We start from the raw sequence: 21150 nt of genomic DNA on the forward strand, positions 1-21150 counted from the left end.
TACATGGAATGCACTGGGTCTTTTGGTCTAACTGAACCCATGATTGACTGGAAATGATTATGTTTGGCTACTTGAAGACCATTTGCAGACTTTCATCGATCTCACATTCCCAAACAACAATTGAATTGTTATGGAAGACAAAGCACCATGTCACCTGACCACAATTGTTTGCGACTGGTTTTAAGAATATTCTAGACTACTCAAGCAAATTATTTGGCCACCCACATCACCCGACAGGAATGCCATCAAACATTTATAGGACATAATCAAAAGGTCAGTTTGTGCACAAAATCCTGCCAGCAACACTTGTGTAATTATGGACAGCTGCAGAGGCAACATGGCTCAATATTTCTGCAGAGGACTTCTAATGACTTAGTCCATGACATATCTAACTGCTGCATTGTGCTAGGCAAAGGGAGATCCAACATGACATTAGGAGGTATCTCACGGCTTTTGTCACCTCAGGGTAGGTATCAGTTGTTTAGTAGCTGCAATTACAATGCCTTACCCAAACTTATACCTGAAATTTAATTTAATGAGCTGAAATATGAAATCAGATGTTCCCTAGGTGAAAACTGGAGCTGTTATGCAGCTGTAGGAAAAACAGGAAATAGTGTCCTCAATTCTACTCGACAGCCAATGAAAAAGGTCTTCTAAGACATTGCTGCATACAGAACTAGAAAAACCTAATGTTAAGGAAATCATCTTGAGCTATGCAAGGTAGCTAAATTATCTTTATTCTAACATCAATGATTTTCTTACATCATTTTAAATGCAGCTTATGGTGTTTACATGACATCCTTTAACAAAGAAGGAAATCCTGATACTTAGCTGATGACCTGAGATTACATTAGTGAAATAACTAAGAAAGGCTGCACTAGCAAAAGCTAATTTTCTTCTTTCATTATCCAAGAACAGTTAGTTTTTTTTTCCAATCTGATTTTGAACCACAACCAAATAACCTTTAAAAAATGAAAAGGAAAGAAGCCTCCATAGTTAGCAATTCACTTTATTCGTGATAAACATCTTACACATTTTATGCCAGTTTTATTTACAAATCTCAGTTTCATCTGCTATATGAAATTGAGTCTTATCTATAACACTGTGAAACATGATGAATTGCACAGCAAATATTGTCAAAAATTTATAATACAATAATTAACTCTCACTCTTTAATGCAGCATTATACTTCATTCTGACCTGTTTGAAAATATTCTTTGATCAACTTCTCTGCAGCTCTTATATTTTTAAGATTGTTGACCTTGGCTTGGAATCGAGTCCCTTTCCCTGCACCTTTACCATCCAGAAGTTTGCAGATTCTGTAAGGAAGATGTTACACATTTTATTTCTCTATGGCACAAGTGAACTTCATCAGAAGGGGGCGGGAGATAATTGTTTCCAATTACAGCAAAATTCCATGTGTGGACTAGATACTAATAATTTTGAATATTTCTTCACTTCATTAGGTAATCTCCTGAAATTCTCATGCAATCCAATTGGCATAATGAGTTAAAGCTCAATAACATTGCTAATGAAACCAGCACCATACGCAAACCCGTTTAAGTCAAATTTGGAGGCTATATTCCACAGGAGGGGGTCCTTTTTTTATTACACATGCCAGATTCAGTTTCGGCAAGTTAAATGAATGTTATTCTGAAGTACATTTTGTTATTGTGATGTCTGTTGTTTTGTTAACATTGTGGTTAGCTATTGATGAGGTTGAAGAAAAACTGCCACATATGTGTGTTTGTTTGTTATTTTGCAGTCCTTTAAAAATGTGTAAAGCATTACTTTCCTCGTTTTTGGTCATTGTTATAACCTGGAATTTATGTAACTGTTCTCTTGCAGTTAAATTTATTGTGCTAGTAATATTGGCAACTATAAGTGATTTTTGGAAACTAGGGGCTTATCCACATGTCAGAAAATTCATGAAGTAATTAAAGACATTTGGACAAAAGGGATGCCTCCTTGTTACCAGTAACATAGAAAATATTGTCTAAAGCACTTCTAACTAAAATAGAGGAACAAGTAAGATCTAATACAGGAGAGTACCAAGCAGAATCTAGGAAAGGTTGTCATGTGGAGACAGGTTCTTTATTTAAAAACCACTTTGAAATTGAGAGCTATAGAAAATAATAACACAGCAGCTACTTTAACAGACTTCAAGAAGGCTTATGACTCAGTTGAAAAACAAACACTATTTCAGATACTTCATGAATCAATGATAGTCAAAAATACCAGAAGACTTTTTGAACAAACACTCACAGATACAACATCAAGAATTAAGTTTCAAGGCAAAATTTCTGAACCGTTCACGATCAAAACACGGAGATGAAACGGAGATGAACTGTCCCCAATTCTCTTTAACCTGGTTTTAGATAAAATAGTAAAAACCTGGGAAAACACATTAGAAAACAGAGCCATAAAAGGTATAAAGGCGGGACGCAGAAAGAACAAATTTGAAGTAAAATGTTTCGCCTTTGTGGATGATATAGCACTGATAACTAAAAGCCGAACAGACAACTGTTATGCTTGATCTATTACATGGGATTGCTGAAAAGACTGGGCTGAAAGTAGCTTATGAAAAAAACAGTATATAGAACAAAAACACAATAGAGAAAAATTTATGGTGAAAAGGCATGGAAAAGTTAAAAGAACTGATAAATTTAAATACCTTTGAGAATGGGTCCAAACCAACAAACTGGATAACACAAAAAATAAAGGAAGAGTAAAGAAGTTCAAATTTGCAAATGAATTAGCAAGAAATTAATGTTCATCCAAGCGAAGATTAGATTCAGTTATTGGGACACAAATAACATATGATGGATCAGAGTTCCTAACACTGAATAAGAAAGGCAAACTAAGAGAACTAGCTAGAAAAAAAGAGAGTGGAAAATGCTAAGAAATTCTAGGTCCTGAGGAAAACATTGAAAATTTATGGACTAAAAGTAGAAATGAAGATATATATAAAAATACAGGAAAAAAAATCACAGATACAATGAGAAAGAGACACCTAAATTATATGGACATTTAAAAATAATGGAAGCAACATGGATTAAAAAGAAAAATTTTAATTACACTTATAAACCGAAGAAAACTGTAGGATGGATAGAAGCAGTGAAGAAAGATGCAAACAAAATAGGTGTTACAGAAAAAAATAATACACGACAGGAATTGCTTATGGCTACTGGTAGAAAATGCAAAACTAGCCAATACCTCGACCAAAGAGAGAGTGGTGTGGAAAGATGACCAGAGACGACTGATTGGAGAGTAAATGAAGTAGTACTGGGAAGAAAGAAAGAAAAAAGAAATACCAGAAGTCTTACGTCATATATTGTCCACATCTGACCAAATTCATAAAAAAGTGATCTTGGTGAGACTGATGAAAGGTGTGTAGGTCGGTTACTGCCCCTGCTGGCAACTATTTTGTAATGGTATAATTTGTTACAAGTGGGGCTATGGAGACAAGACTAACCCAGTACCGATTACATGCATTTTAACAAGTTTCCTATAAATGGTGGGTTAAGTCTTTTACAAAGAAATCTCTTGTGTACTAACTGAAGTTCGTGACCATCAGGATGAAACAGTGTGAGGAAGGAAGCATGAGGGAATTTGTTTTGGCCTCAGCTTACCTACCTTCCGAGGACAGTGTTGCTGACGCACAGCAGCTTGCAGCTGAATGAACAACTGTTGGTTGTGATGCCACTGCCAACAACTGACAAGGGGAAGCAGTGACAACAGCAGATGTGGGCCATAGTTGAATACCTACTGGAGTATAAGTTAGAGATTTTGAATAGGAGTAGGTACCCTTCAGAAATAGGAAAATGGGGGTGGGGAAGGGAGTAATTACCAGCTTCAGACTTTTGAGTTCATCCTAATATGTAATTACATCAAACACTGGCATGTGGTGATGGAATCATCCTTATTTGACCACATGTATAAGTTTGGTTTGAAATGGGTGTTTAACAGACCATGGCCTATACAGGTCCTAGGAAAGCAGACTGGGACTCATATAAGAAAGACCTAAATGCATGCTTAACTGAAGTTAAAACTTTGATAAGAAATCCAATAGATCTTGAGGAAATGGATCCAGTCACCAAAAAACGCACAAAAAAAGAGTGTACCTCGGTGGAACAATAATCCAAAATTGCAAAGGAAGCAATTAAGAAGACTGTTCAACTTTGCAAGAAGGGAAGGACAATGGACAAAATGGCAGGAGACCCTTGCCAAATTCAACCTTGTTATTAAGCAAGCAAAACTACCAACCTGAAAGTATTCCACAAGAAGATGGAAGATACAACTGCCAGGGGGCAGACTTCTAAAAATCCTCATAAGAATACCAACAGATCCAGAAGGCACTCTAAGGGAGGAGATTGTTGGACATACAAGTACAGTGCTCAGACACAGATTTGATCTCTTTGGGTACTGGTAACCAAATAGAGTACTGGTGACATGTCTGAGAATGTACTGACTTCAAGAAAATCTGGTGGGCAGTGGGACTGTTTCAATCATTCAAGTCACCAAGCCCCAGTGAAATCTTTTTGGCTGGTTCTACTGCAACAAGCAGGACTTCTCAGTCACGTCTAGTGGCAGAACTAATTCCTAATGCTTGGAGAACAATGAAGGTACACACAGACAATTTAATCACAGTAACACTTGGCAAATTTTAAAGTACCATGAGAACAATGTTCTCTGAAGATCTTGCAAAACTGATGCAGGAAACATAATCTAAGGGTCAGTCCCAGGTAAACTGCTGTTGTAATGTTCACAATGAAGCATACTAGGATATGCATTGGAATCTTAAGCTCTTTGACAAAATACTACTAGTAGAGAGGGCAGTGAAGCATCTAGGGGCAGACCTGGATGTTAAATTAAGATGGACCCCTTCCATAATGTATGTTCCAAGGCAAAAGGTGTTCTAATGTGCACTAGAAGGGCCCTTAATAAAACTGTGGTCTAAGCCACACGATCATATACTGGATACAAATTTCTGTAATAGGACCTGTGATAATTTATGGTACCATAGTATGGTGGAATAAAGTAGAGCAGAAGGTGGCCAATAAGGTGCTTGAGAAGGTGCTAAGATTGGCCTACCTAGCCATAAAAGGTGGAATTAGCAACACATCCACTGCTGGGATAGAGACCATGGACATGCTCCCATTATATCTTTGGGTTACAATGGAGGAATCAGCCAGGGCATACACATTCAAAACTGGAAACCTTCAGGATAATCAAAATCCCACACCAATATAATAAATGTAATAAAAATTGATTGGGAAGGCCGGAGAAATACCAATTAACCATACAATAACTTCCAGCTGCTTCAATAAATCTTTCAATGTAATAATTTAAAATAGGTAACAGCAGAAGACTGAACATTACCGTTCAGGGGACATAGTATGGTTTACTAACATGTCATATACAGAAAGTGCTGGAGCTGGAGTATGTGGGGTACTGCCTAGACTAGAGAGTGCAGTCTCTTTGGAGAAGCTAGCCACGCTATTCTGCATGGATATATTTGCTATAAAAGTGTGTGTGGAGGAGAATTTGCACAGGTGCTACAAGGATCGTGTCGTCTACATTCATTCAGGCAGCCAAGCAACTCCGCGATCTGTATTAGACCTGCAACAAGATCAAAGATTGCTACAGAGTGCCATGAATCCCTTGTGAGGCTAGGGGAAACTAACAAGGTAAACCTGCTGAGGGACCAGGTCACTCAGGAATTACTGGTAATGAACAGGCTGATAGGATGACGAGGACAGTAGCGAGACCTCCATTTGTTGGATTGGAACTTGTCTTAACCATCATTAATGCAATGGTAAAATCTTTTAAAGGAAGTTCTGGAATCCTGGGCTTGAACGGGAGAGTGATTGAATTAACAGTGGACTAACGATTGGCCATGTGAATTTCAGGAAACACCTGCACACAATGGTTGTAGAGAAAGAAGCCCCTACATGTAGATTATTTGGTGAGGGATAAAACCACACCACGTCTAATCTTCCAATGTGAAGCACTGGAGGCCAAAGGACACACAATAGTCAGTAGTCACACTAGCTTTCAAGCTCTTGCTCTTTCCCTCACAAAAGTGCACTCTTTCATGTACACAACCATACAGACACCCAAGTACACATTCCTGTGGTGGCGGCGAGACTGACTATTAATTACTGATTACAGAGGGCAGTTGCCTACTTAGATGGTGCTGAGGAGGCAGTGGAGGTGGTGAGCGTTAGTGAAGGATGTGTGAGGCAAGGAAGAGGTAATGGGATATTGTGAGGCAGGTATTGCAACAGATGACTCAGTGGCTGCAAAACAAGTCTGAAGTAGTTTAGATGGTTGAGCTTGTAAGAGATGGAAGAGAGGGTGGAAAGCTATGGGGAAAAAAGGAGAGGAAGGTATGAGATGAAGAGGGAGACAAGAGAGAAAGGGAGGTGGGGTAAAAGGATTTTCCAAAAGGCATAGAGGCTGTCCAGGTATGGTTTAAGCTTCAATTGTATCATTATGAATGATCAGATTGGTGAGGGTGAGGGACTGACAGAATTTTAAAATATTCTTGCAGTAGCATGGGTGACAGCCTGAGAAGCCAATTTTAATAGTAAGCCCACTAGGTGGGATACCAAGCACCAAACAAGATTTCAGGAAGAGGATGTGTGTTTGGAGTTTTACTGGGGCAAAGTAGAGTTTTCAAGATTGGCGGAGGTAGAATGAACAGGGATTCATGGTTGGTTGGATAGATGGGAGACAAAAGGAGCGACAAAAGAGTAGTTAAGAAAGGTTGAAAATAAGAAGTTTGACCAAAGTGTTGTAATGGATATAAATGATAAGTACTGTATCAAGAGATATGTGGGAAGTTATAATGAAGGTCAGAAAATGTTTTTTTTTTTTTTTTTTTTTTTTTTAAAAGGGAGAGAGAGAGAGAGCAGGAAATATTAGGCACACTTGTAAATTGATATATGTTCGATTGCAAAGCGACACGCAAAACAGGAAATAAATATGCATGCTTGTAAACAAACACCTAAAATCGTAAATAAACACATGGTATCGGCCAAAAGTCAAGTTAGGCAGCACTTGTCAGTCCACTACCGATATCCTAGGCGTCTAGAACAATTCTGAATAATATAAAGCTGTGTTTCACGTCAAGGTTTTTTTCTGCCCTGTAGTATTTTATTTCAAGTAGTTTATCATGTTTCAACATGGAATATCTGTTAAAATTCTGCAACTTTGGGATTTCAGCACTACAGGAGCTTAAATTTATATCATTCATCCTGGGAGTAGTATAGCAACTGTGTTGTAGTTACAGACCTACATTTTCTTTTGTGGAGGAACTTTTGAAGACAAAATATGTGACATTTTGGCTTTTATTTTTCTATTAATTATTATGTACACTGCATCACCAACAAATTTTTTTCAGAAGTTCAATAATATTTTTAACTTACCAGCCCTGCTTCAGTTCTGCTCTGATAGTTCGTAAATACGTGCTACTCTTATCACTAATATTATTTACTTTATATCTAAAAACAAAGATGATGTGACTTACCAAATGAAAGTGCTGGCAGGTCGACAGACACACAAACGAACACAAACATACACACAAAATTCAAGCTTTCGCAACAAACTGTTGCCTCATCAGGAAAGAGGGAAGGAGAGGGAAAGACGAAAGGATGTGGGTTTTAAGGGAGAGGGTAAGGAGTCATTCCAATCCCGGGAGCGGAAAGACTTACCTTAGGGGGAAAAAAGGACGGGTATACACTCGCACACACACACATATCCATCCACACATATACAGACACAAGCAGACATATTTAAAGACAAAGAGTTTGGGCAGAGATCGGTTCTCTGCCCAAACTCTTTGTCTTTAAATATGTCTGCTTGTGAGATGTCTGCTTGTGTCTGTATATGTGTGGATGGATATGTGTGTGTGTGTGTGTGTGTGTGTGTGTGTGTGTGTGTGTGTGTGTGTGTGTGTGTGTGTGCGCGCGCGCGAGTGTATACCCGTCCTTTTTTCCCCCCTAAGGTAAGTCTTTCCGCTCCCGGGATTGGAATGACTCCTTACCTTCTCCCTTAAAACCCACATCCTTTTGTCTTTCCCTCTCCTTCCCTCTTTCCTGATGAGGCAACAGTTTGTTGCGAAAGCTTGAATTTTGTGTGTATGTTTGTGTTCGTTTGTGTGTCTGTCGACCTGCCAGCACTTTCATTTGGTAAGTCACATCATCTTTGTTTTTAGATATATTTTTCCTACGTGGAATGTTTCCCTCTATTATAACCATATTATTTACTTTGGTATAGATAAATTTTATGCAGCTACCAGTTTAGGCCAAAACTTTTCTGAGCATCTATAATATCAGATTTTGATGCTTAAAAGTGGAAAGTGCTAATTTAATATGGTAATGGAAATTTGAGGACGGAAGAAGGAAGAAACAAAAATGAGGGTAGGCAAGAAGATGAACATTACTGTTCCCACAGAAGAATGTGTGTGTGTGTGTGTGTGTGTGTGTGTGTGTGTGTGTGTGTGTGTGTGTGTGGTTGGGGGTGGGGTGGGGTGGGTGTTTGGTGTTTGGATAACAAGAACATGGTCAACAGCTCTATAGCAAGGATGATTCTTTGACTTGGTAAGTGTACCTTGCACTGCCCAACATTTATATGTGTGAGTGGTTACCTTCCCCTTTCTCCTCCCCCCCCCCCCCCCTCTCTCTCTTGCAGAAGACATATTTAGCTTCAAGATTTTCTGAGAAAGGAAGCATGTAAACAGTTAGAATAAAATTACGAGATTCTACTTACTGTTGACCCAAAGCAGAGACAGCAGTTTGCTCTCCATGCAACACCATGTGCCCAGAGCCCTTAGGTTCACCGACAGTAAGTAGCAGCAGCACACTCTAAATATGCAGAACAGGTATGTGTATTAAGTATCTACATATGTGGAAGTAATGATTGAGACATCTGTTAAAACTGAAAATACTTACGTCCAGAGATGTGAAAGAAAAATACGACACTATTATATTTATCGCTTTAGAGAGAGAACATCTGCGCAAATATCAAGCAGGTTACTTGATTAGTATACTTGCCTCATCTGCAAACAGCTTAAGGAACATATTTATGAAATCCATTTCAGCCTCGCTTCTGGAATAAGAAACAAAAAAACAACAAACAATAGTACACAGCAAAATATGATTCAACATCATGAATACAATGAAAATAAAACTGTGCTGCAGTATGTGCCTAAATTATATATAAAATACTTTGATTTGTTAAGATTAAAAAAAATATCCGAACCACCAAGACAATAAACAGAAATAGTTTTTCCAATTAAATGCTAGATAACAGTAATAATAGTCAACAACACAATTACTATTGTTATACAATGTGACGGATAGAAGCTGCATCATCCACAGCAAAGAGCTGTTGGCCCTGTTCAGACATAATTTCCAATCACTATCACTTTCAAGTTAAGGGATATGGTACCTTACCTGGTTCTAGGTCAGAAAGGCTAGGGAAATGTTACAATTTTTTATATTCTCAGTGCAGTAGTGTTGGTATGTTTTTAGATTTGTAGCTAACTTAATGATCCTAGTTCTGCACACGATGTTTAGCAACTGAGATAGTAATCTTCTTCACAAGGTCACAACAGTAAGCTGCCTGGATTCGAATCATACTGTGATGAATTGTTGGTGTCATTCATGTTTACAGGAAACTTTGATTTCTGCCACGTGCTATGCCTAGTGAAGAACAACAGTTTTTCTGCACCTAAAACATTCCACTGCAGTCACATCTTCATCTCATATCTTTTTGGCTTTGACAAGTTTGACGAATGGCAAGTTCTTAATAAATCAGTTTAAGTCTTGCTTAAAATGAAATCTCTAGCTCTATTTATATTGACTAAAGTCTCACTATTGGGGTTCACAGCGACTGTAGAAATTTTTTATTTCACAATTGAAATTTTGGCCCTTTAACTGTATCAAGTGGTTCTACAAAAGCTAAAAGAATACAAAAAATGAAGCACAGAGTGTATATACACAACTGCACAAACATGTCATGTAGACAGTAGTACATTACAAAAATAATGAAAATAACAATCAGTTACAATTTGCTTCAGAACATGTCGGACTTTAAAAACCTCATGACATTATCGAAACTAAGCCCTTTCACCATAGAAGTACAGTAACATCAAATGAGAGCAGAGCTGTGTACACCATGAAATGATGTAAATTACGAGAACTGTTTCTGAGTTAACATCCATCATTTCAAGCTGTACAGAACTTGTTCAATATTACTGTATTTCTACAGTGAAAGGGTTTAGTTTTGATGATCACATGTATAAGTGTGGCAGGATTTTAAAGTCTGACATGTGCTGAAGCACAACTTAATTGATTGTTATTTTCACCATCTTTGTCATATACTACATGTACACGGCATGAAGTCACAAAATCTTAGAAGTCTTTAATATGATCCTAAATCGTACCACATCTCGTATACCACATCTCGTATACCACATCTCGTATACCACATCTCGTATACCACATCTCATTGCTCTCCAGTGAGTGCCCAGTGACAGTTTATTTGCTTAGCTGTTACAGTAGGGTTGAGCTGCTGATAAAATATCAATCTATTGATATTTATTCTGAAAAATATTGATATATATCAGCGATATTTATTTCTCCGATATATCGATATCCGAATGGCAATATTGAATGACTATATTTTTATGTTGTATTACATTTTTCCTCAGTTTTCGGTAAATATTTGTTCTTTTACTTTCACTGTGTGGAGGAGTCTTACTACTTTTTGAACTTGCATTATGTTCAGCTTTCTCTTTGACTGTGTGATGCAAGTATAGTATGAAATGTAGCTACCGTATTGAAATTTTCTTCAGGCTTGGGAGAAGGTCCGCATCTAACTCAAATTTCTAGAAAATGGATTTTATGCAGAGCACTCACGTACTCTACAATACAGCAAAAAATGAATAATTTATAAAGTTCACTATATTTCCAGATACTGAAATGCATACAAATGATACCATTTTATCAATTTGTGAATATGTCAAACTTTTGTACATATAGATACAAGTACCTACAGATTTTTTTCAATGAAAGAAAGTAATTTCTGATGGCCATTTACACAGCAGATGAAAGGAGAATTTGTATATGTTTTCAAAAACATGATCAACTACATAAGTTAAGAGAGGTTATTTTTTATACTGACCATGATTTTTTTTTATAAGCTATCAATGCATCCTGCCCTCCGTTGTTTTAAGTTTCTTTAATAATAGGCTACAGTCAGGATATAATCCAAATTGCAACAGCATGTTAGTTAAGTTAAGTTGTGTAAACTCTACTACTATGTTTTAGTAGAAGAAGAAAAATTTTACCAGCAAAAACAGAAATGCTTCTCTGCTCTCGCCAATGATGACAGTTTTGGGGGGAAGTTGTCAGATGAAAATCACCGCTACTTGTGTAATTTTGGTGGAACCACATAACCTTGTATGTTTTTAATGAAATAAATAAATAGAAACAGCTGGAATGGAAACTTAGCAAAGGACCTTCTCACTACATTTCGATGTGCAGAATGCGAAATAGTTGGTTGGTTGATTTGGGGGAGGGGCAGAAACAGCGAGGTCATCGGTCCCATCGGATTACGGAAGGATGGGGGAGCAAGTCTGTCACATCCTCTCACAGGAACCACCCCGTCATTTACCTGAAGTGATTTAGGGAAGTCACGGAAAACCTATGTCAGGATGGCTGGATTTGGGTTTGATCTGTTGTCTCCTGAATGCAAGTCCAGTGTGGTATGAAACAATTCATAGTAAATTACGTACAATCTCTCTGTTCATACCTGTATCCAGAGTGGTGTGTTAAATGTCAAATTTATGTACACTGCCTGACAAAGAAAGGGAAGCATCTGGAAGACATATTTGGATGTAATGGATGTAAAGACAACTTTTGTACACATTCACACCGTTGCCGAGTATGTAAATGATTAGAGTAGCATTTTTTTAGTGACAGAATGGCAACCAGATTGCATTACAGTTGTTCATATTTAGTGTTGTAACAGACCTTATTGGGTGTGTAAGTGTCACGAATAGCGTCAGATGTTGAATTATCACCTTGAAGGACATGAAAATTCTGTGTACACACGTGAGACAGTGTTATCAGCACTTGACAGAGTTTGGAAGAGGTCTCATTGTGGGTCTCCATTTATCCACAATACCATGGACCAGTTACAAAACTGCAAGTCAGCTTGCCTCAAGAGAAGATATGAAGTTTTATGACACCATTCTCAACTAAATCAGGGCATCCATCCAGACCAGAAGGAGCCATACTGACAACAGGGATAATACTGCTAAGTTCTTTGTAAATTTGATACATTCTGTTACCACTGAAATAACATCACATGCACTCTCAGCCTGTGGAATCTCATTTTGTTTCCCCCTCCCCTTCTAGTGCTTCACTTTTTTTGTCAGGCATTATGCGAATAGTTACAAATGACTCACAAAATAATAAGCAGCGTATTGTGCATCTTATTACCCAGAGATATAGGTATCAACCTTTTTCTCTCCCAAATAGATTCTTATTGAGACAATGCAACTATTTCATACATTTGATACTGTGAACACACTGATGACTTGCATAATCCAGCTAACTACGGGTCAAGATGGAAATAGTTTATCAATATCTTTGATGAGCTACAAAATATTTGAAGTGAAAAAGCTCAGTCCTTCACCCCACTTTTTTTTCCACTAATGAACGAGGTAATAGGATTCCCTCAAAACTACAAAAGAAGTAATGGCTTGTTTTTGACTGACTTGTTAATTTTTCCTCCCTTCTTCCCCTTCAGGGAAGTGGAGTCACTGGCGAGTTCTGAGTAACATTTATATTTCACTTGTTACCACAATAAATTTTGCTTCTTTGGCCAAAATATAGAGGAGTTTACACAAATAATTTCACTACCTATCTAATGTAATTGTAATATCACCTATAAAAAACCAACTTAGGACAAGACAGGACAACAGGTAATGAAATAGCTCGTTGTTGGTACAAAAATAAATATTTAATTTCTTGACTTACATTGTTGCATACCCACACATTTTCTCCTTTCACCAGCTATTGATGGTGGTTTAAGAAAAACATTCCCCAGGGGGCAAAAAAAACACCTACAGGTACTGGCTATTGGGATAAACACAAAAGTTTCACATATTAACTACGTGTCAAAATACTCTTCTCTTTCTTTGCTATCTTTTGTCATTAACTCATTTCATTACCATCAGCCATTTATGAAATACAATGGACATTACGACTGTGCACACAGGTAGATGTAAATGTACTACAAAAAGTTCATTTTTTCGAGACTGGCAATAGATATAGAACTACTTCGTAGTTTAAAGAGGATTTCAATATGCAGCAATGTACAATCTAATACACACAAAACATATTAATAGCAACTCCTCTTTTTTTTTTTTTTGCAAACTATTTGAATCCTGGGCAGTGGGTATGTAATTCTGAAATATAACAGTAACTATGGACATTAACAAAAAGATAGATAACAAAAAACAGAAAATTTTCAACAAATAGTTTCTGTGGAATGGTTTTAGAAATATTACTGAGTAGCCAATGTGCATGTGTGTTTGCTCTATCAGTGTAGTGCATTGGCCACCTGCCAGGCTTAAGTGCACAAAGAATGTTCCCTTCATCCTGACTAGGCAGGTGGCGCCAATCCATGGCCGGCGCTACCACTATGTGCTGCCCTAGTAGATAACATGGCAATATTATTCACCCAGCTTCAAGCGGCCTCATACTGGTCTCGCTATGTGGGTAGCCTATGTTCTTTGTGTGTGCACTCAAACTTAGAAAAGAGGGATAAGTTGAGGAAGATTAGAAAGGAGGGGGTGGGTGGGGGGAGGGTGGGGGGGGGGGCACAAGTCATACAAACCCAAGAATGAGAGGGACCCACCTATTGCGAGGACAGGAAAAAACAAAGCTGGGGAAATGTGTCTGGAAAAGAAGTGGACAAAAACAGTGTATTGGTAAGCTCTGTGCCAGCTTCAGTCCACAGCTGTAAGGACAGAATGAAAGTAAGGACGCATTAAGAACAGAAATGAGTAGTGGACTCAATAGTGCAATTATGTGCAAAAGAGGGGGGGGGGGGGGCGGATTACGAGGTGCATTCAAGTTCTAAGGCCTCCGATTTTTTTTCTCCGGACTGGAAAGAGATAGAAACATGCGCATTGTATTAAAATGAGGCCGCGTTCATTGTCAATACGTCCTAGAGATGGCAGCACCGTACGGCAGATGGAATTTTACCGCCAGCGGCGAGAATGAGAACTGTTTTAAATACTTAAAATGGCGACGTTTTCCTTACTTGAACAGCGTGCAATCATTCGTTTTCTGAATTTGCGTGGTGTGAAACCAATTGAAATTCATCGACAGTTGAAGGAGACATGTGGTGATGGAGTTATGGATGTGTCGAAAGTGCATTCGTGGGCGCGACAGTTTAATGAAGGCAGAACATCGTGTGACAACAAACCGAAACAACCTCAGGCTCGCACAAGCCGGTCTGACGACATGATAGAGAAAGTGGAGGGAATTGTTTTGGGGGATTGCCGAATGACTGTTGAACAGATCGCCTCCAGAGTTGGCATTTCTGTGCACACAATCCTGCATGACGACCTGAAAATGCGAAAAGTGTCATCCAGGTGGGTGCCACGAATGCTGACAGACGACCACATGGCTGCCCGTGTGGCATGTTGCCAAGCAATGTTGATGCGCAACGACAGCATGAATGGGACTTTCTTTTCGTCGGTTGTGACAATGGATGAGACGTGGATGCCATTTTTCAATCCAGAAACAAAGCGCCAGTCAGGTCAATGGAAGCACACAGACTCACCGCCACCAAAAAAATTTCGGGTAACCGCCAGTGCTGAAAAAATGATGGTGTCCATGTTCTGGGACAGCGAGGGCGTAATCCTTACCCATTGCGTTCCAAAGGGCACTACGGTAACAGGTGCATCCTACGAAAATGTTTTTAAGAACAAATTCCTTCCTGCACTGCAACAAAAATGTCCGGGAAGGGCTGCGCGTGTGCTGTTTCACCAAGACAACGCACCCGCACATCGAGCTAACGTTACGCAACAGTTTCTTCGTGATAACAACTTTGAAGTGATTCCTCATGCTTCCTACTCACCTGACCTGGCTCCTAGTGACTTTTGGCTTTTTCCAACAATGAAAGACACACTCCGTGGCCGCACATTCATCAGCCGTGCTGCTATTGCCTCAGTGATTTTCCAGTGGTCAAAACAGACTCCTAAAGAAGCCTTCGCCGCTGCCATGGAATCATGGCGTCAGCATTGTGAAAAATGTGTACGTCTGCAGGGCGATTACATCGAGAAGTAATGCCAGTTTCATCGATTTCGGGTGAGTAGTTAATTAGAAAAAAATTGGAGGCCTTAGAACTTGAATGCACCTCGTAAGAGGAAAGAGTAAAAATGAGATACCACCAATGGGAACACTTTTTTTTCTTGGGGGGGGGGGGGGGGGAGCATGCCTAACAAATGACTACCGAGTGTTCCCATGACTGCCAGTTTTTTCTATGTTCATGGGGGTCATTCCTATACAAAATTATGTGAAGTGAGGATGTTTATCAACTTTCATATCATGTCATATCACATGTGCTGATTTATGTTGCTGGTTCTAGCAGTGGTGGGGCTGGAATAAGTGGTAATGAGAGGGTGCATAAGCAGGTGTTATCTTTATGGTCTGGACTCTCAATGAAGAATAATTCCTTAACTTTCTGAATACCTCAACTCCTTTTCCCCACTCAAATTCAACTGGTCCTCTTCCAAATCCTGTTGCCTTCCTTGATGTTGACACCTGCATCATTGAAGTTCACAGTCAGACTTTAGTGCATACAAAACCTTCCAGTGAGAAACAATACCTGCACTATAGCTGTCATCCTTACCACATGAAACACACTTCCTTCCCCATGCAGATTATGTATCTGTGGCAAATCTATCTGCCCCATCACCAAATCCCTCAATATCCACTACCACAGATCATGCACAGAAATTTAACTCCTGGGCAGTATATCCTGTTCTCACTTTCTGATTAATGTGACTTCCAGTACCAAACAAGTTAGAAGCATCTAGCTAGTCACCCAGACCACAATTCTGAAGACTATTTAAGAGCCTATTAAGGGTCCAGTGTAACTTTAGTATGAGAATTCAATTTATAATTGAGAAAAATTAGATTACCTGTGAAGACAGAAGAATTTGGGCTTAGGTTCTTGACTCTTCAGTTTTTCTACCTCATATGCTGCAATTTCTTTTAGGGCATTTACTAAATTCTGTAAAAATAGGATTCATTAACAACACATTGTTAACAAACATAGAAACATGTTTATGGAAATAAAACTACTTACTTTATTTGCATTCTTCACAGATTTTTGGAGTTTCTCCACTAAGCTAACATGATCATTTGGATTGCTCCTAAACAGAGGAAGAGAAAAAGGAGTTATATTTTCACACATAGTAGATCTTTATTCTGTTCCTTCTACAGGCAGGAATATGTGCCTCACTATAATTTACTCCAAAATATGAGCCAAATGAGAATATACATTAGTTTTTAGATGGTGCTCCTTATGTGACATTAAAACAGTTTTCAGCCTTACATAAAAGTACCAATTTTTGGGAGCTATATTTGTTAAACATTTCTCTCTAATTTTATTTTCAACCATGAAATGAAAGAAGGCAAAGAGAATCTAGTGCTCCTTATTGCTTACTAGTAATATCTGCATTATTGTTGAGTACAGGTGCTCATGTATAAAATAAAAATGTAAATGCCTGTCACCACAGAATCTGAATTTGCAATAAGATACTACAAGGCTCAAGTGGGGGAACAGACAGAGGGATTGTTTGGGGGAGGGGGGGAGGGGGGGGGAAAGACAGACAGGGGGGGACAGACAAGGGGATGGGGGTAAATGGGCACAGAGGGGGGGGGGGGGAATGACAAGGTGACGGGCAGAGAGAAGGGGAAGGAGGAGATGGAAAGAGACAGGCAGAGACAGATATTCACACATGTATCCAATTCCCATACGTATTAGAAATGTGTACTTTCTCATTTCTTTCTTTTCCATTTAACTACAGCAATGCAGTGTGGCTGGGAATAGCTAGTTATAAATAAAACTGAGTGAATTTAGCATTTAATAAGAAATTAGGAAAAAGTGTCATATATAGTGAAACATTTTCTTAGTCTGACAATGTTTCAGTATGTTGGTTAGCTGTTACTGTGCAGAATTAGTATACTGAAGGATAGAATCTGAGCTATTCTAATGAAGTTGCAAAACTGATTCTCCAAATGCTGAATGCTCTGCTACACACACACAGTTAATATGTAGTGTAACTCTATTTGTCTAAAAAGCAAATGAAACAGGGTAAAATTATTCAATTCCGAGACAAGTAGTAATAAATACTGAGAAAGTTAATGCAGTATTTCCCATTTCACATCCTACAAAACTATGCACGAATGTGACCTGTAAAACAGAAAAATTATATGTAAAATATCTACAGCTACAAGACTACTCTGCAATTCACACTTAAGTGTCTGGCAGAGGATTCATCGAACCACTTTTACATTACTTATCTACTGTTCCACTCTCAGACATCATGCAGGAAAAATGAACACTTAAATTCTTTCATGCAGGTCCTGATTTATTTCATTACAAGGGTGTACTGAAAAGTAATGCCTCTGAATTATACATATGTGAAGATTCTTAAAGCTGTGTGAATAAATCAAAGTTCTTGACATTCTACATTTTTATTCTTCATGTCTATATATTTGTTTCTCAACATATTCACCTTGGTAATGAAAATATGTCTCCACGTTGAGTCCAGCTCATTGATACTGTCACTGTAGAATGTCTGACTTTATCGCCAGAGCCACATCAGCACCTCTGCTTGCACCGCTTCACCATTATCAAAGTGAAGTCACTGAAAGTGTTCTTTGAGTTTTGGAAACGATGAAAATTGTACGAGGCCAAGTTGGGACTGTATGGAGGATGACTGATGACAGTGAACACAAGGCATTGGATTGTAGCAGATGTTGCAGCACTGGCATGCTGAAGGAGAGGGTGCGGGTGCTCCACGTGTGGACTTTTTTCTGAGGTTAGAATCTTAATTATAACATGCTGTTTCTCACATACCAACATAGTTACGTTACACTCTGCCATGTTACACGCTACAATTGGAAGCCCTCTAGCATCAGAGGGTTGCAATTAACATCAGCGAAGTGGGAAAGTCAATCAAGTAATATACATGACATGTAATATCTCAACTGATATTGAGGACAAAATAAAAAATTTGGAGGCGCTACTTTTCAGCATTCCCTCGTACAATGATCATTTCTTCCTATATAGGTTGGTGTCAACAAATATGTTCACATTCAGAGCAGAAAGTTGGAGATTGAAATTTCATAAAAAGAGCTCACCACATTGAAAAACACCTTTGTTTTAATGATTGCACAATATCTTTGACACTTTCTCCCCTATTTTGTGATAATACTAAACGAGCTGCAGCTCTTTGAACTTTTTTGATGTCCTCCATACCCTATCAGAAGGATCCCTTACCACACAGCAATACTGTAGCAGAGGATGGATAAGTGTAGCGCAGGCAATCTCTTTAGTAGACCTATTTCATTTTCTAAGTGTTCTGCCAATAAAAACAGTCTTTGGTTTGCTTTCGCCACAATGTTATGTGATTGTTCCAATTTAAGTTGACCATAATTGTTATTCCTAGATATTTAGTTGAACTGGCAGACTCCAGATTAGTGTTATTTATGGTGCAACCGAAATTTAACTGATTCCTTTTAGAACTCACAATCTTGTCTAAATCATTTTGCAATTGCTTTTCTTCTTCTGATGACTTCCTAGACAGTAAATGACAGCAAACCTGCAAATAGTTTAAGGTGGATGCTCAGATTGTCTCCTACATTATTTATATAGATTAAGGAACAGCAGAGGGTTTATACTACTTCATTGGGGAACACCAGATATCACTTTTGTTTTACTCCATGACTTTTCAACAATTACTACAAATTATGACTTTCCCGACAGGAAATCATGAGGCCAGTCACACAACTGAGGCAATATGCCATCGGCACGCAATCTGATTTGAAGCCACTTATGAAGATTGGCATCAAAAGCTTTTCCGAAATCTGGAAATGTGGAATCAATCTGAGATGCCCTGTCAGTAGTACTCATCACATCACGAGAATAAAGACCTAGTAATTTTGCATACTAGTGATGTACTCTGAATCCATGCTGTGTGTCAATAGAGCATTTTCTTTCAGGTAATTCATAATGTTCAAACACAGTAAACGTTCCAAAAGCCTCCTACAAATTCTTGTCATTGATAGGGGTCTGTAATTCATTAGTTTACTCCTATTTCGTTTCTTGAGTATTAGTGTGCAACTTTAGGTACGGATCTTTCATCAAGCGAGTGTTTACATGATTGCTAAGTAATGAGTTAGACTATCAGTATACTCAAAGGTATTCAGTTGGTATGCAGTCTTGAATGGAAGACTTATATTTATTAAATGGTTTAAGTTGCTTCGCTACACTGAGGGTATGTACTTCTAAATAACTCACATCGTCAGCAATTCTCTATTTGAATCCTGAAATATTCACTTTGTCGTCTTTGGTGAATCAATTTTGGAAACTCATTTAGTAACCCTGCTTTGGTGGTACTGTCATTTGCAACATTACCATCACTGTTGTACAGTGGAACTACTGACTGTGTTTTGCCACTGGTATACTTTACATACAAGCAGAATCCATTCTGCCAGGTTTCAAGAGTTTTGTTGTGGAAACTACTGAAAGCATCTCATCTTTAAGTGCACTGAATTTTGAGCTTCTGTAAAACTTTGCCAATCTTGGGGATTTTGCATCCTTTTAAATTTGGCATGCTTTTTTCAATGGATCTGCAATAGTGTTCTGACCTGTTTTGTATACCATGGGGATCAGTTCTGTCTCTTTTAAATTAATCGGGTACAAACCTCTCAGTTGCTGTTGATGCAGCTCTCCATGCTACTTTATTTTGTGCAAGCCTCTTCATTTCCGAGTATCTACTACAACCTACATCCTTCTGAATCAGCTTACTATATTCATCTCTTGGTCTCCCTCTTCAATTTTTACCTTTCCCGTGCTGCCCTCCAGTACCAAATTGGTGATCGACTAATCCCTCAGAGTGTGTCCTACGAACCAATCAATTCTTCCAGTCAGGTTGTACCACAATTTTTTTTTTTTCTCTTCAATTCTATTCCGTACCTCCTCATTAGTTATGTGATCTAATCTTCAGCATTCTTCTGTAGCACCACATTTCAAAAGCTTCTGTTCTCTTCTTGTCTAAAGTATTTATAATCCACGTTTCATTCCCATACATGGCTACACTCCATACAAATACTTTCCCTGTATTTTACCCCCGTCACCTCTAGAACTTGAAAGAGAGCATTCCAGTCAACATTGTCAAAGCTTCCTCTAAGTCTACAAATGCTATAAACATAGGTTTGCCTTTCCTTAACCTATCTTATATTAGAAGTTGTATGGTCAGTATTGCTTCACATGTTTCTAGATTTCTCCGGAAACCAAACTGATCTTCCCAACGTTGGCTTCTACCAGTTTCTCCATTCTTCTGTGAAAGATTCGTGTTAGTATTTTGCAACTATGACTTATTAAACTGATAGTTTGGTAATTTTCACACCTGTCCGTAACTGCTTTCTTTGGAATTTGAATTATTACATTCTTCTTGAAGTCTGAATATTCCACTAATCTCACTCACCTTTCTCACCAGATGGAAGAGTTTTGTCAACACTGGCTCTCCCAAGACTATCAGTAGCTCTAATGAAATGTTGTCTACTTCCGGGGCCTTGTTTCAACTCAAGTCTTTCAGCGCTTTGTCAAATTCTTCACACCGTATATCTCTCTTCTCATCTTCATCTACATCCTCTTCCATAGTATCACCCTCACGAACCTCTTCATTGTATAAACACACTATATACTCTGTCAACATTTCTGCTTTCTTTTCTTTCCTTAGGATATTAATACAGGTGGTTGTACTTTCTTCAAAGATCTCTTTAATTTTCCTGTAAATAGCATCTATCTTACCCCTAGTGATAT

At 38.4% G+C, this 21150-nt stretch overlaps 1 protein-coding gene across 1 annotated transcript in view; it reads right to left on the reverse strand.

The window, feature by feature from the left end:
• Window positions 1-992: 992 nt before the first annotated feature.
• LOC126253063 (alanyl-tRNA editing protein Aarsd1) overlaps window positions 993-21150 on the reverse strand; it is a 79483-nt gene continuing 59325 nt past the window's right edge. The window contains exons 8-12 of the mRNA XM_049954149.1: window positions 16402-16468; window positions 16235-16326; window positions 9060-9114; window positions 8776-8870; window positions 993-1319 (exon numbers count right to left, since the gene is read on the reverse strand). Of these exons, the coding sequence (XP_049810106.1) occupies window positions 1184-1319; window positions 8776-8870; window positions 9060-9114; window positions 16235-16326; window positions 16402-16468 (445 nt within the window). The 3' untranslated portion in view covers window positions 993-1183. The remainder of the gene's footprint in view (window positions 1320-8775; window positions 8871-9059; window positions 9115-16234; window positions 16327-16401; window positions 16469-21150) is intronic.

The sequence above is a fragment of the Schistocerca nitens genome, chromosome 4, assembly GCF_023898315.1.
Source record: "Schistocerca nitens isolate TAMUIC-IGC-003100 chromosome 4, iqSchNite1.1, whole genome shotgun sequence".
NCBI classification, from domain to species: domain Eukaryota; kingdom Metazoa; phylum Arthropoda; class Insecta; order Orthoptera; family Acrididae; genus Schistocerca; species Schistocerca nitens.